This window comes from Miniopterus schreibersii (assembly GCF_964146895.1).
Source record: "Miniopterus schreibersii genome assembly, chromosome: 17".
NCBI lineage: Eukaryota > Metazoa > Chordata > Mammalia > Chiroptera > Miniopteridae > Miniopterus > Miniopterus schreibersii.
This window is the reverse complement of record NC_138117.1, coordinates 11,464,660-11,481,229: the sequence shown is the minus strand read 5'-3', so window position 1 is coordinate 11,481,229 and position 16,570 is coordinate 11,464,660. Positions and strand designations below refer to the sequence as shown.

The window sequence follows — 16,570 nt, the reverse complement described above, 5'->3', positions numbered from 1 at the left end:
ATTTAAAGTAAATATAATAAATTTTAAAAATCATAAAATAATATTTCCTAAACTAGTATAGAAAATTTGAGTTTTACAGACTTTAAAAGGTATTTTATTGTAGACCTTTTTGGTCCTTTAAAATGCTAATATGTATTGTGATTCTCTAAAATGATGATATAGTATACATTTATGAGCTCAATTATCCACAGACTTTTTCCCCCTCAGTTTACCTCTTAATATTACGTTCAACAGATAATTGTCTAGGAAATGCTAGTCTATGAAATCAGAATGTGTATTTACATTTCACATTTCCTTTGATTCGTTAGAATAATTATTTTAAAGTGTATTTATATAAAGGCATTGACATACCTTTAAAAATATGTTATGACTCCAGTCTCAAAATTTTCTTAGCATGTCTATAAAAATGAACATTTTTCTCTTTTTTTAATACAGCCCACAGCTGTAAGCAGCCGGAAACTCCTGTTCATGCCAATGTGGTAGGAATGGACCTTCCGTCCCACGGGTATACGCTGATTTATACCTGTCAGCCTGGCTTCTTCCTAGCAGGTGGAACAGAACATAGGGTGTGTAGATCTGATAACACCTGGACTGGAAAAGTCCCTGTTTGTGAAGGTAAGTTTTTTCTATAAAACCTTTTCACAGAAGATATTTTGACCTCTCAGATGCAAGAGACAAAAGATCAACAAATTCAAATTAGCTTAGGAACAAGGGGAAACTTGTTGGCCAACTCTGAGGAAAGGAGTGATGTAGATACTGCTGGACCCAGAGGCACAACCATGTTATTCAGGTCTTCGTAGCTGCTTTTCCATATTCTGTTGGTTTTTTTGTTCTTGCTTTCATTACTTCTAGTTTTCTATTCACGGTAGGTGTACTAGTTCTGTAGGGCTAACCATAGCAAAATACCACAAGGCGAGTGGTTTGAAAGAATATAATCTTATTATCTCACACTTCTGGAGGTCAGAAGACCAAAATCAGTAGGGCCAAGTGTCTCCTGAAGGCTCTAGGGCAGAATCATTCCTGACTTCTGATGGCTTCTGGTGATTCTTGGCATTCCTTGGCCTAGAGCTGCCCCACCTCAACTTCTACTTTCATCTTCACATGGCCTATCCTGTGTACTGTATCTCTGTAAGTCCCCTCTTTTTCTTATAACGACATCAGTCTTTAGATTTAGGGATTATTTCAGGATTATTTCACCTTAAGGGCCCCAACTAATTAATCTTCAAAGACCCTATTTCCAAATGAGGTCATATTCTGAGGTTTCTGGTGAACATACATTTTAGGGATACACTCTTCAACCCACTACAGTAGAAAAATTGCTGCTAGCATTCCTGGGCTCATACACTTCTGGCAGAATAACCCTGGTAAAAAAGTATTTCCCAAAGTTTGGTCATGTTAGATAAGCCTCTAGAATAAGAAACAGTGTCCTATGATATGGCAGCACAAATCTTCCCCCTTGTTTCCCTGGACCATAATAGGGGTAATTACTGAAATTGTTAGCTTTACAACAGGCATGTTGAGTGGGGACAGAGGAGCTTTGATGAACAGGACATTTTGGAGAAAATTATATGATAGATCAGAAAATAAAATTGACATGGGATCACATTTTTTGGTGTGTGTATGTATGAGTTAATTATATTAACTCTTATAAACATGTTTGTTTCTTTTCATAGCTGGTTCCAAAATATTGGTGAAAGATCCCAGACCTGCACTAGGAACTCCCAGCCCAAAGCTAAGTGGTTAGTAACTTTCATTGTTTCTCTAGAAGTCATGATTTCTAAATTAGTAGTAAAGGCTCATAGAGGAGAGCTGCTCTTTTAGTATTAGTCAATGTTTTATTTACCCTGATATAAATGAAAAGCTACTAATAAGATTAAAGACTTAGAGTCTAATCTCTACCTTGGAGATAGATTTGGCCCAGTTGTATTGAGCCAGGAAAAGTGATAGGACCTCATTTCAGTTGGGTTCAGAAATTCTCAGTGTGCATGTTATAAACTGGAGTGCCCACAAAACTCTGAGGCACTGATTCATTCAACACTCAGCAATAGCAGCCGGAATGTCACTAAGGCAGTCACAGAGATGTCAACAAAGGAGAGGAAGGTTAGCAACGGAGTCAGAAAACTGTAATGGTGAATCAATGCACAGAATTTTCCAAGGGAGATGCTTTATTGAGGACCAGATGGGTGCTCTGAATAATAATAACTCCAGCACATCAAGTGTAAACCTGGACTGTCCTGGGCACAGCACTCCAGTGATCACCAATAAGTAAACCAGGCAGACAAAAAATAATAATGGAATAGCTAAATAACATAATAAGTTTGACCGGTATACAATTGTAAAGGTTTCTGCATCAAACAATTATAGAATATATACTTTTCTCAAAGGCACATAGGACAGCTGTAACAGTTGATCATATATTAAGCAATAAATAAATCTACACAAATGTCAAAACAGCCTTTTCTGATCATGATACAACTAAAAGCTAATAAGAAAATGGATACATTTTTAAATTTTCTGATTGTTTGGAAATTAGGAACAAAATTTATGCCTATGAGTAAATCATGAGCTAACGACATAATTAAAATGAAAAATATAACACTAGAGCTTAATTATTTTGAAATCTAAATTTGACAGAGACAGACAGACAGACAGACAGACACCTATTGGTTGCCTCCCTCATGGGCCCCGGATCGAACCTGCAACCAAGGTACATGCCCTTGGTCTGAAGGGAACCTGGGACCCTCAGTCCACCGGCTGACGCTCTAAACACTGAGCCAGACTGGCCAGGGCAACACTTATTTTTCTGTGCCTACCATTTGCCAGAACCTCCCTCTCCCTTGTTCCTCCTGTTATCTTTACAACTAAGAGTCTGTTACTTCCAAATTCCTGATTTTTGTAATATAGGGCAATTTAGCTTGTTACTCCCTCCTACAAATTTGTCCTAGGTACACTTTTTTTTTAATCTGATATTTTTTGATTTTTTTTTTAAATTGATGTTTTTTTAGAGAGAGAGAGGAAGAGAGAGAGAGAAATAATGATTTGTTCTTTCACTTATTTATTCATTTATTGATTGATTCTTGAATGTGTCCTGATCAGGAATTGGATCTGCGACCTTGGTGTATCAGGACAATGTCCTAGCCAACTGAGCTACCCAGCCAAGGCCAGATATACTTTTTTAAAGCTAAAAACTCTTTATGGTGCTTACTAAGTCAAGGGCTTTTTACATATACACTGTATCAAATTTTTAGGCAAAGTTCCCCTATACATACAGAGCATAACTGTGTAGTTTGAGGTTTGGGGAGGAAATGCTACTGGAAGGTTGACTTGGCAAAGTTTACAGAGTCAGGACTATGGATTTTTCATGATACCAACTACATGTCTGCCAAATATATGTTTTATTAGCAACTACGCAGAGCTATAAAATCTAAAGTTTCCATATTTTATCTTCATAATACTAATGATAGAGAACATTAGATGACAAATATGACTATTATAAGGAAATAAAAAAAAGCTTTTCCCTAAATCCATGCCATTCACTCACTCACCCAACTCGGGGGGGGGGGGGGTGCTTTATTATGATGTCTAGGATTAATGGAAACTTCTCTCAGCCTCTTCCCAGGATCTGAGTAGAGTTTGACATACCTAATTTCTCTAACTGTAAATGATGTAACTAATTTTAATAAAAATATTAAGTCTTATTTGGATGTATCTAACATAGAGTGTTTTTTCTTTAGATGGAAGTTTTATAACATTTATAATAGTCTTTGATTCTGCTACAATTTTTCTCTCCCTCAATGACAGACAATTCTAGTGACAATTCTTCATCTATTCTCAAAGCTGTGTGTATGGCAGAGCATCAGTTATTGGGATAACTGAACTAGCATTGTGTACAGGGGACAATGGAGTGTCTCTCCTGAAAGTCTTCCAAGGCTATTTTGCAAGGAGGTGGGGGGTTATCTCTATGATCTTCCTCCAATGAATCTACTCCCACTGCTAGAAGAAAAGCAGTCCTCTTGGGACTGGTATATAGACTGACTTGACTCAATAAAATAATTCTATTTTCCTTCTGAAATAAAGATATTATAGGAGACTAAACATAAGTAAACTTGATATTTAGTTGGACACTAAGTGTAATTAATTGGTGTTTATCTTTTATTGATGACTCAAGTACAAATCTAGGTTGTTACAATTTTGGTTTATTCTACAATAATGGAAACATTTTTATGTGAAGAATTCATTTTATAATACACATTCCACATTATTACATATTTAGTGAATATCACTATCGGATAAACTACCATACATTAATCTACTACTTAAGGCTTGTATTTACAGAACACCATAAAATTAATGTTTGTTTATTCAATCTATTCACAGTTCCCGATGATGTGTTTGCCCAAAATTATATATGGAAAGGCTCTTACAATTTCAAAGGAAGGAAACAACCCATGACCTTGACAGTCACTAGTTTCAACGCTTCCACAGGGAGAGTCAACGCAACACTCAGCAACAGCAACATGGAACTGCTGCTTTCAGGTATTGCATTAAAGAGCAACAAATAATGCCTTCATTCCATCATTTCATCATTTTTCATCACTGTGAAATATGTGTTACTTTTTTATGACATTTATAATTCACTCAGAAACAAGGCTTTCTGGCCCTTTGGATTGATGCATATATATTTCTACACAAATGTAAAACTCTGTGATACTAAAATAAAGCTCCCTATGGAATATTTTTATGTAGCTAGAATGACACATCATAAAATAGAGCAGAACTTTTAATTTGAATATAGCTAAATCTTCCTCTATTCTCATAACACCAAAGAGACTGGATCTGTGATTTGCAATCTATTTTATGGTCACAAAATTATTTCTTCAAATGAAAATGTTTAGGTGGGCACCATAAGTTAAGACAGAAAAGGTAGAACTACACTACTTTAAAAGGGCATAAGAAACTCACACTGCTATCCAGCAGCTCGGCCTTTTCAAGTTTCTGTTTTCTCTGCCTAGTGCACACTACTCTTGCTATCTTTGATTCCTTCTTTTTATGACATTCAGATGTTTTCTCAAATGTCATCTGGTCAACAATAAGCCTGATGACCCTTCTAAAGTAGTCTTCACATTACAAACATAGCCAGACTATATCTCAGAGGTTAGAACAGCATCTGAAACAAAATAGGCTTCAACAAAATTGTCAAAGTAATGAATCTGAATTATTGCTCTCATTAAAAAATATATTTTAAATCTTGGTATTGCACATATGAAATATATATATTTTTAAACATCTTTGCTATGTATAGATTTCAAATACAGTAGCACCCCTCCCAATCTGTGGTTTCACTTTCCATGGTTTTTGTTACCCAAGGTCAGTTGTGGCCCAAAAATATTAAATGGAATATTCCAGAAGTGAACACTTTATGGTTATAAATTGCAAGCTGTCTGTGTAGCATGATGAAATATTGCTCTATATTGCTCCATCCCTCCCAGCTGGAAAGTAATTCATTCTTGGTTTTGTGTATCCATGCTTATGCTACCCACCCTAAGTCACTTAGTATCCATCTCAACAGAAGGTCAGCAGCAACCTCATGCGAAGTCACAATGCCTGCATCACTCACCTCACTTCATCTCACCACATCCTATCATCTCATCTCATGAGCATCTGCAGTAAGATATTTTGAGAGAGGAAGCTCACTTTTATTATAGTATATTATTGTAATTGTTCTGTTTCACAGTTACTGTTGTTAATATCTTATTGTGCCTAATTAGTAATTTAAACTCTATTATAGGTATTTATGTTTAGGGGAAAAAAAACATAATATATAAAGGGTTCTGGACTATCTGCAATTTCAGACATCCACTGGGATATTGGAGGTATACCCCATAAATAGAACTCTCAGCATCATTTAGAATTATCGGATGATCCTGTACTAAACCCCAGAGTAAAAAGTATTAGATGTTAATATATATTGTATTTTTAAAATTATAGATAGTTGAGCCTGGCCAGAGTGGCTCGGTTGGCTGAGCATTGTCCTGTGCTCCAAAAGGCTGTTGGTTCGGTTCCCAATCTGGGCGCATGCCTGAGTTGCGGGTCTGTCCCCCAGTGGGGCCCGCATGGAAGACAACCGATTGATGTTTCTCCATCGATGTCTCTCTCTCTCCCCCTCCCTCCCTCCTCCCTCCCTTCCTCCCCCTTCCCTCTCTCTAAGCATGTCCTCAAGTGAGGATTAAAAAAATTACAGTTGCCTGATCCACCTTGAAAGCAGCTTTATATGAACAAGAGAAATGCCTTTAAATTGTGACGACTGAGTCAATGTAACTTTGAAACAAACCATTTTTAAATTTTCTATAAAAGAGTTAGCACACAATACGTGTGTATTGTTGACCCTTGAACAACACAGATTTGAACCGCGTGGGTCCAGTTATGCGTGGATTTTTCCCAATTGACTTAAGCAGTTCCAACCCGAGTTGTTCAAAAGCCCACTAGCAGTGTCCGCCTGTGCGGAGGGCGGGCTTCAGTCACGCACGGGCTTCCGAGTGGGCGAGGGCGGCCAGGGCCTCCGACGCCCGCGTTCTTCTAGAGGAAACTCCCTCTAATCTAGACATTTTCCAAAACAAATTTTTACAAATACAGAAAAGCAAACCTGAACGATTAGATTAATTTAATTTGCTGTCGCTGTCTCTGTAGACATCACTGACAACATTGCCCAGCACTGTTATTTTTTATTGCTCGTATATTTTTTCTATCCATTGTAATTCACATTATGTCAGGATCTATTTTTTATTATCTTTGTACCCCCAGCATATTCCTGGGATACCTTGTTACACGGGTGAAAGGTTAAGTGAGTGAATGAACGGGTAAAATTTCAACCAGCATTTAATCATCAAACTTTAACTTAGAACTTTATTCATTATTAGTCCACTGGACACATGTACATCCCAGCCTATTTCTACTCTTAAAATAACTACCATTTAAGAAAAAAAAACACCCACATTGTTTATATGTTTTCTTCTCTCTTTTATGCCGTTACCTACATTGACCTTGTTGCACTAAAAATCCTACCTGATTTTTCAAGACCCAGCTCAAAGGCTTTTTTCAAACAAGAATTTCCTGATCACTCCAGTGTGAAATAATCCCTCTCCTTTCTGGGCTTTTATTTCGTATATTCTCTCACGTATTTTAGTTAGTTGTACACCCGACGTATATCTCCTACTTACTGGAAAATGCTTTTAAGCATCGTATCTTTATTATAGGAACAACATATATTCATCTCCGTGGCTCCAGTTGCATCTAGAATATTGTCTTTCACATGGTCGGCACCCAATGTCTTTTAAGAAAAATATATAAATGATTTTAAAATTTGATTCATGTTTTCAAAGATTTTCAGTATCTTTGGGGAAAGAAATAATTTTGTTTGCAATATCACGGAATGATGCTATTAAGAACATTAATACCTAAATTTAATAGCGTAGGTCATTTGAACCCCACAATGAAGATTTAAGTTGAGAACTTCAGCTGAGAGAGAGATCGGATGTTCGTTGCAGGATTTGTGAATAACATCACAGACAAAGCTGGCCTTGACTGGGCCTTGAGTTATTTATTTTTGCTATCATATGTATTATATGAGATATGTAAGGAGTTATAGATAATGAAATGAAGCATTAATGTTTCTACAGGAGTATATAAAAGCCAGGAAGCCCGCCTGATGTTACACATCTATTTTATTAAAGTACCAGCTCATGCTTCTGCTAAGAAAATGAAGGAGGAAAATTGGTCCATGGATGGCTTCGTAAGTATCATTCTTTAAAAGTCTGCCTCTGATTTTTAACAACAAATTTGTGCTTAGGTTTGTCATTAAAATTCCAGAAAAAGGTAATATTCTAAATTTTGCTAATTATGAACACACACACATACGTAAAAAGGGCAAAATTACTATCATGGGTAATTTTTTTAAAAAAACATGGCTGAGTATATTTAGTAATCTAGAGTGGTAAGCCTAGGATTTTTGGATTCTGGGGAGTTTTGCTTACTTTTGTAAAACTTAGGTGTACTTATAGATAGTTTTTTTATGGGTCTCATTGCATGTATTTTGTCTGTAGTCAGTAGTGCGATAAATAAATCTGTATTAAGTATAATCCGGTGTTTGTCTGGAACCACTATTTAAGGCATATGCAACATACCAATAAAAGGCTTCAGAAAAATTAAGTATGCCCATTAATGTTTGTCTATGAACAGGAAGCTGTGTAAACTGCTTCACGTGGGGAGAGGGTTGCGGGAGTCCCCCGCGGGGCCACCCCGTCCTAGTCAGCCACTAATGTGAATGGAGCTTCTCACCTGGGAGTTGCCAGCAAGGTTTAGATTCACATAGTGCGGGAGCCTTTGTTGAAAAGTGAGCGTGAGAGAGAGAAGCTGTGACCCCCCCTCTCCAGGAGCAGGCCTTCTTTCCGAAAGCAGCCCGCAGGGGAGATGTGCGGGAAGCCCTGGGCCTCGGCAAGTCTGGTTCTTGAGGGACAAGTGTCCCTTCTGTTTTCCTGCCTGTGCCACTATTCACGGAGTTGGGGATCAAATCTTGTCTTCAATGCCCTCAGGTTGTTTAATTGTTTTATTTCATCTAGGAGACAAAGTGAATGTATTTAAATATGAGCGTTTAAGCTATTCTTTTAGAAGTATTTCATTTTTAAATACAGCCATACCCAGAGCACGATGTCTGAGGATAAGGGGGGAAAATGTTACCGCTTGTGGCGATCTGTCAGAGTTGTAGGGATCGCTTGGTATGCTATTTTGGTCTGAAGGGGACATGGTCAAGGTTGTTTTTTTTGTTTTGTTTTGTTTTTTACAACTTTTATAATAATACACATGACTTAGGTCGCCATTTGCCGCTAATTAGAACAAACTTCAGGGTTAATCATTATTGCTACTTATCAGGAACACTGAAATGTTTCAATTTCTTTTTTATCTGTGAGATCAAATGGTAAAGTCTTTTAAAAATATATTAGGAGTCAGCATTTGCAGCATCAGACATAGCGAGAAAATCGCAGTCACTGAGCCAGTGTTTGGTTCTGGCTAACGTGCCCGGGCTGGCTGTGGCCTGCTGTGAGTCCGCGCACATTCCCCGGGCTCCCCCGACGCCAGGGTAACGCTCAGAGCTGCTCAGGGTCTGGTTCTGGGGCCCAGGCTGCAGGAGCGGCAGCTACCTGAGGCTTATTTTTGGTCAGGTGAGAGGCACTGAGGGGCATGGTAGAAAACATGCACCCCCCTCTTGGTAACAGCTCTATTGAAATATAACTCACATACCCTACAATTCACCCATTTATAGTGTTGAATTCAGTGGCACTTAGTATATTTGCAAATGTTTAACCATCACTGCAGTTGATTTCAGAATATTTTTATCACCTCAGAAAGAAATTCCATATCCTGTAGCTGTTATCCACCCAGGCTCCCCCATCACCACCCCGGCCCTAGGCAGCCACAAATGTATTTTCGGTCTCTACAGATTTCCCTGTTCTGGACTTTCATATTGTTGGAAGTATAGAATATGTGGCCCTTTGTGCCTGACTGACTTAACTTATTATGACGCCTCTTAAGACCTAGGCTAGGAACTTGCAGTGTCAGTTCCACCCACATCCCATTGGCCAAAGCACGTCTCAGGACCAAACCCAACTCAATGAGAGGGGAAGTACACTCTTCCTATGAAGGCCCATGGGAGTGGGGAGAAGTGCATATATGCTGAGCAGTAATTTAATCTAAAAACATGGTATTTTCATACTTTAATTTTTAATTGAGCATTTGCCTCCTATTTCATCATATCCTTGCCCTTTTCTTTGACAGTTGTTTCCTTGGCCTAAAGGAAATCTATATATCTATATCATAATATTAATAATCAGCCTTCCCTTTCTTAATATAATTCTTTTAAAATGAAAATTTTTATTTTGCTTTTAATGATGGCAGATTTGTACAATGTTCTGTGTTTTATATAGGAGAAAGCTCTAGAGGAAGGGACTTTGCATAATATTCATTTCAGAATAAAACTGAATACTTATTAAGGCAGAGAAAATATAGCTGTGGCCAGTCTTCATATTTAATCAAATTATAAATATTTTTAGGTTTCTGCTGAGCCTGATGGAGCTACTTATGTGTTTCAAGGATTTATTCAGGGCAAAGATTATGGGCAATTTGGACTCCAAAGACTGGGTAACGTATTCATTTTGATTTTCATGTAGTTGATTTATTGCTCCAGACATCATAAGGAAGTAAAGTGGATTTTGCATATTAGGCACACTTACTATATTTTGAATTTTGCATTGTCAGAACTATGCATTGATCCATTTTGATAGCCTTTTAAATAATCCCATTCTTCAAAATATTGGTTCTCTCTGTAACACCTCTGTACATTGTGGTTTTTTCATCATATTTCTAATAAATATGACAAACTGTCTTGCCCTTAAGCAAGTAAAAAGGAGAAAAAGTGATATAGATATAAAGGAAAATATTAAACTGTAAATTACATTATCTTATCTCATGAGAACTGTAATACTTCTCTTCAGTTTGAATATTGTTGCAATTTTCTTACTCCTTTGAAGATGTAGAGGCACTTTGAGAAACTCACGGGGTCTGGAAAGGAGAAATAACTTTGAGAGATGGTCTCTTTTCAGGGCTCTGTGCTCTTCAGATACGTAAATTTGCTGTGTCGGGAGGCACGGGGTTTTGTTCTTATTTCCAATTCCGCTAAAATGTGTGTAAGCATTTAATGGCCTTGCTTGAAATGTATTTATTAACATACCTTTGGGTGTATAACTTCTTGGGGGTGTAACATAGTTTTGGGGTATAGTTTTCTTTTTCTTGGGGGGTACATAATTTTCCTAAGTTATACTGTCTCCCATTGTCTTATTGGGGTGTTGATACATAAAGAATAAATTCAAGCTCTAAAAAATCACTATTTGACATTTTCTTACAAATTTAATTTAAACTTTTATATAAGTATTCTGAGTCCCTGGAAAAAATAGTATAGAATAAGGTTGTAGCTGTTTTAACCTGGCCTAAGATATCACTTAGTTGAATATAACTATTTATCAAAAAGTGAAATTAGCTTTCTCTAAATGAACCATAATAGTATGTTATTTCAGATAATGCCTTCCCTAAAAGTGTGTTCTTTTTAAAAACAGGGTAAAACATTAACATGGTACTGTAACAAGTCGTGCAATTAAATGCACGATGTCGTCATATAATATTTCCAAAGGCATCTCAAACACTGCATGTCTAAAACAGAACCTATAACAAGAGGACTGAAATATAACTCTTAGTTATTTCCTCTTGACAGCCCTGATTTTTCCTCTTGACAACCCTGATTTTTCCTGGTGACAACCCTGATTCTTCTCATTTTCTACCTGCTAATGGCATCGCCATTTCCTCAGCCCCAAGCAAAACGCCCTAAGCCTACGCCTTTCCGCCTCTTTCATGTACACAAACAAGGTCTGAGGATTTTAACTCCAGAGTGCTCCCCTGCACCCACCTCTCCATGCTCTCCCTTTCAGTCCGCGTCTTAATTTTGTTTTATCTGGGTGGTTACTGCACCCTTCCAGCCGCTCTGGCTCCCAGGCCGGGCCCCCTCGAGCCCATCCCCTGCCGCCTTTCCTTCCTGAGCACCTCGTTACCCCTCACTGCGAGTGAGCAGTGAGTCTGAGCTCTCTGGAACAGTTATGCCGTCTCAGAGTGCAGCCCCAGGAAACCATCCTCCTACTCCCACCGCAGTCATTTCTACACATCTGTGCCTGTCGCTTGTCGCATCCTGTGAATATGCCCCTGAGCTTCCCACCCCCGGGTTAATGGTCCAGCTTCCTCCTGCATCCGTTCTCCAGGCTTTCCTCAAGGCCCAGCTCCTATCGCGCACCCTCCAGAGAACACTCCTACAGGCCCGGTGGAAGCACCCTTCCCTCCCTAGGGAACTCTGGCCCTTAATTCAGGCCCCTGCACCCACTTCGCTCTCAGTCTCCTCCAGGTGTAGAAACTCTTCAGTCCAGAGGCTTTGCCTGTTTTGTATCCTGTACCCTTTCCTGAGAAAAGGTCTCCCGCATAGTAGGCATTGTGCAAAACTGGGTGGAAATGAGCGGGAGGAGTTTCGTGACTTGTTTTTTTACGCTATGTACATTTTCAAGAAAGGAAGAAATTAATTGGTTCAGAAAAGTGTGATAAATTGATTATGTATTTATAATTTTTTTTTTATAGGACTGAATATGTCAGAGGGTTTAAATTCTTCAAATCAACCTCATGGTACAAATAGTAGTTCTGTGGCCATTGCTATTCTTGTGCCTTTTTTTGCACTTATATTTGCAGGATTTGGATTTTATCTTTATAAACAAAGGTAAGTTTGTTGATTTTAACTACAGATATTTCCCAAATCTATAGTCATGTTCTTTTTACTACTACACTTTAAATTTTAATTTCCTTTTTTTTTTTTTTCTGGGTTGTGGCAATATCTGTTGCCAAATATCGCCACAGTTGTTGAAAACCTGATTTTCCCTGCCAGCCTCTTCACCGACCCTATCTGCACACAACAAAAATTGCTCTGTTAAGGTTCCCAAGCATCCAACCTAACCCTTTCTTCTCTTGCCTATCAATTTCCTAGTACAAAACTAACTGTACAAGTTATTTTTAAATTATCCATAATGAGACTTTAGAGATACAAAATCGAGGCTAAGTTTTAAATTAAAGAGGTGATATCTGCTTCCAGATTTATTCAGAGAACTAGGAAGAAACTTAGGACCAAAACCCTTAGTTTGCATGACAATTCGGACCAATTTTACCCAGGCAGGCCTTCCATAGAATCCTCTAAGTCTTCCCCAGTTCTTTCTTTTGCTTTAAGAAGATTAGGCAATTCACCCGTTGTATTTGTGACATATTATTATCGGTCCTCATTGACTACACCCATTACAACGTCCTCCTGAGAGGCTTTGCTATGTAATTCTCCACTATTTAAGACCATCCCTTATCAAGAAAAAATGATGTAGGTAACCAGATAATTAAATGAATACTTCCTATGTGGACTTTCCCCCAAACTGATGTTTTTATTATAAATATTAGTCTCCGTATTATATAAGAATGAGTTACATAAATTTGTATTACTTGTGTCTAAGCAGCTATTTAGGCCTTGTCAATATCAGACTTTATGGATGATAAAATCATTATTAAGTGTATTTATAAAGCAAGCTATGACAATCTTTTCTATTACTGTGGTAAGAAACCCACAACAGGACACCATGTACACCTTCCTAGGTGTACGCTTCAGGGACAGGCAGTGCATTCACAATGTCACGGAGCCATCACTGCTAGTTCCACATTTTCATCACCCCAAAATGAAACTCTACCATAAGCAGTCATTCCTCATTCCCCTTACCCCAGCCCAGGCAACTAATCGGCTTTCTGTCTGGGCTGACTTGCCTATTCTGGATATTTCATATAATTGGAATCATACAATACATGATATTTTGTATCTGGCTTCTTAAACTTAACAATGTTTTTAAAGTTTCATCCATGCAACAGCATGCCTCAGTACTTCATTCCTTTATGTGACTGAATAATATCTCATTGTATGTTTCAGTGCGTTCTGTTTGACTGTGTCCATTAAAATCTATATACATGTGTGGTGTGTATGTGTGTGTGTATGTGTATATATATATATACATATATATTTTTTTTAATGCCTAGGATCATGCCTGGCACATCATAGATGCTCAATAAATATTTGGTAAATGAATGAATAAATAGTAATGAGATTTAAATTCATCATCATCATCACAACTTATTTATATTATGCATGCTAATTCGGAATGATAATTTAATATTTCATAAGAAAATTTATGGTCATGGCCATAATATATCACTTATTTATATTTGCATTGCTCATATCGGTGCTATATATAAATATGTATTATATGTAAATAAAGCCACTCGGGATTTAAAAGCGACAGGTAACTTATTCAACTGTAATGTACTGAGTTTATGACTTGTCAGTAGATGCTGTGAAGTTGCCTTATCCGTGAACAATGCTAACTCAGGGATATCGGTCTGAGCCCCCGGCCGCTGTGTCTAGGAGAAAGTGAGCACGTAGCTAACCAGTGTTCTCGTCAACAGGACTGCACCCAAAACGCAGTACACAGGCTGCTCGGTTCACGAAAACAACAACGGCCAGGCGGCGTTCGAGAACCCCATGTACGACACGAGCGCCAAGGCGGCCGAGGGGAAGGCCGTCCGCTTCGACCCCAACCTCAACACGGTCTGCACCATGGTGTAGGCCGCGGGGCGCGGGAGGCCACGCCCGCAACAGCGCACAGGCGCTCACTGCTAAAAAGAATAAAGCACACTTTTCAGGACTTGCTGGCTCACCTTTTGCAGAGGAATGATAGAGAAGAGAGTGTTTTTCATAAACTGGACCACAGCCCTTCTTCATGTTTGCCGTGGAGAGTTTTACAGAAATCCGCTGCACTCTGAGAGTGCTTACTCACAGTTTATTTGCTTTTTTAAAAAAGGAGATTATTCTAAAACATAAACTTATTTGCATATATTGGAGGAGCATCCATATCAGTATTTCTGTGCTTTATAAACTATATTAGAGGGACTGGGTTTTTAAAAAAAAAAAAAGATATAGGGTAGACAATAAGAGCTATACTCACAAGAGTCAGTAGGTCGCTGACGTCTCTGTAACTGTCACGTGCTCCATCACACCCAGATCTGCATTTCACGCCACTCTGCTGGCTGCTTGTTCTCCGTTCTTGTCAATTGAGTCACGGTCTCCCTGGTCTCCCTGGTCTCCCTGGTCTCCCTGCTTGACGGAGACTGAGTGGGGCCCGGCGCGTTTACAGCTGGTGTGTGCCCAGCAGGGGCGGCCGCCGCTCTGGGGTCACGCTTTCTGGTTTTTGTTCCCGGGATCACGCTGCTATTCTTTCTTCACCTGGTCGCCATAGCTCCTGAGAACGGCAAGATCACCGCGCTGTCCTCCGACCCCCGCACCATGTGGCCACGCGTGTTCAGAGCCACGCTGGACACTGTGAACTCCTGGCCTCAGTCAGTCCTGTCGCCCAGAAGCCACTTAAGCTGGCAAAAATTAGCTATGAGGATGACGATTTTGCAGTTATCTGAGACACCAAACTTGCCATCCTTTTCCAAACTTCCCAGTGTTTTCGAAAGACCAGATGAAACCTAGTCACCTATTGTAATTAGTTTATAATACTCACACTTGTTCTCCCAGTTGAGCCTTCAAATCTACTTACCGTTGTTTTGAACTTTTATGTAACAATGAATTAGACATACATTCGGACCAGCCCCTAAACGTAATGACAAAAAATTCTACTCTGTCAAATCACCAATATAATTTTTTGCCCTAAAGCTGTGGATTTACCAAATTTTCGTATACTTTAGATTTTTATACTCTTATTTTTAAGAAGTAGGTTCGGGCATGACAGGTTTCTTTCCTTGTCAAGTTAAGACATGCATTTGCGAGTTATTGGTGGCTCATTTACAACTGCGTCACAGTAATGCCAGCATTTTTATTTAATAGGTCATTGCCTTCCTTTTCTAGCATGTTTTACTTCATTGAATAAATTATGTGCCCAGTGTGAACTCTTTGTTGTCCCTTTCAAGTATGGATAACTCTGTAAACAGTCTTGACTTTCTGTACCATGAGACAGAGTGCCTAAGAGAAATCATTGCACCCTGGAGCGAGCGCTGCTTGCATCTCTCTCTTCATTTAGTGAATTTCTTGTAAACCACCTTGAGATACTTTGTTTTGGAAATTCATACAATTTTCTCAACATTGTACTCTACTGACAGGATGCCGTTTTAAATTTTACGCCATCAGTTATTTATTCTTGTTTATTCAAATGACTGCAATAACAACGATTCATTCATTAATGTTAAGGTTAATACATTTAAGATCTTGTTTAAACAATGTTTCTTCTGCAACTGGCTACTCCTCTTATATTAATGCATACACTTTTGTAAAGAAGTATATTTTTATGGGGAAAAAAAAACTTTGTAAAAGTATGATGTAAATTTTCAGTGCAATGTAAACAAAATAAAAATGGATAATTGCTTTTGTAAAATGTGTGTTCTTTTAAAAATTTGCCTGACAGTATACTGGTCAGTAAAAAGAATGAACGGCCCATATTTCTTTTATATTTCAAGGTTCCAAAAGTTCATATTATGTATATTTAGCTACCTAGCAATGAGATGTAGGTGTTTTTTGTCTTCATATTCTATAGTTCCCCAACAGTGACACTCTTTAGAAGTGTGTAGATTCCCACTTAAAATAATAATATCACAAGAACCTCATCTCTGAATTTTTCTTGAATGTAAACATTTTAATAATACTATTTGAATTTAGGTATACCTGATGATTTCTCATATTTTAGCAGTACATTTTCTCAGAGACACTCATGTTTAGTACGCTTCATAAGTAAGAGCACAGTAACCTCTTGAGTGGCTACGTGAAACTAATGCTGAAAAACACCCCTTCCAGAATGGAGCGTGTGAAGTTTCGTACTCAAGGAAGTTTTCAAGTTTCTATAAAGTGCAAGTC

The 16,570-nt window shown here is 38.3% G+C and overlaps 1 protein-coding gene across 1 annotated transcript in view; it reads left to right on the top strand.

Annotated features, from left to right (window-relative positions):
• The window catches only part of CSMD3 (CUB and Sushi multiple domains 3), a gene marked incomplete at its 5' end in the record, with an annotated part of 553,604 nt that extends 537,513 nt beyond the window's left edge, over nucleotides 1–16,091 (top strand). The window contains 7 exons of the mRNA XM_081116493.1: nucleotides 436–615; nucleotides 1,674–1,739; nucleotides 4,378–4,536; nucleotides 7,677–7,789; nucleotides 10,104–10,191; nucleotides 12,223–12,358; nucleotides 14,128–16,091. Of these exons, the coding sequence (XP_080972619.1) occupies nucleotides 436–615; nucleotides 1,674–1,739; nucleotides 4,378–4,536; nucleotides 7,677–7,789; nucleotides 10,104–10,191; nucleotides 12,223–12,358; nucleotides 14,128–14,287 (902 nt within the window). The 3' untranslated portion in view covers nucleotides 14,288–16,091. The remainder of the gene's footprint in view (nucleotides 1–435; nucleotides 616–1,673; nucleotides 1,740–4,377; nucleotides 4,537–7,676; nucleotides 7,790–10,103; nucleotides 10,192–12,222; nucleotides 12,359–14,127) is intronic.
• Between the last annotated feature and the right edge of the window lie 479 nt (nucleotides 16,092–16,570).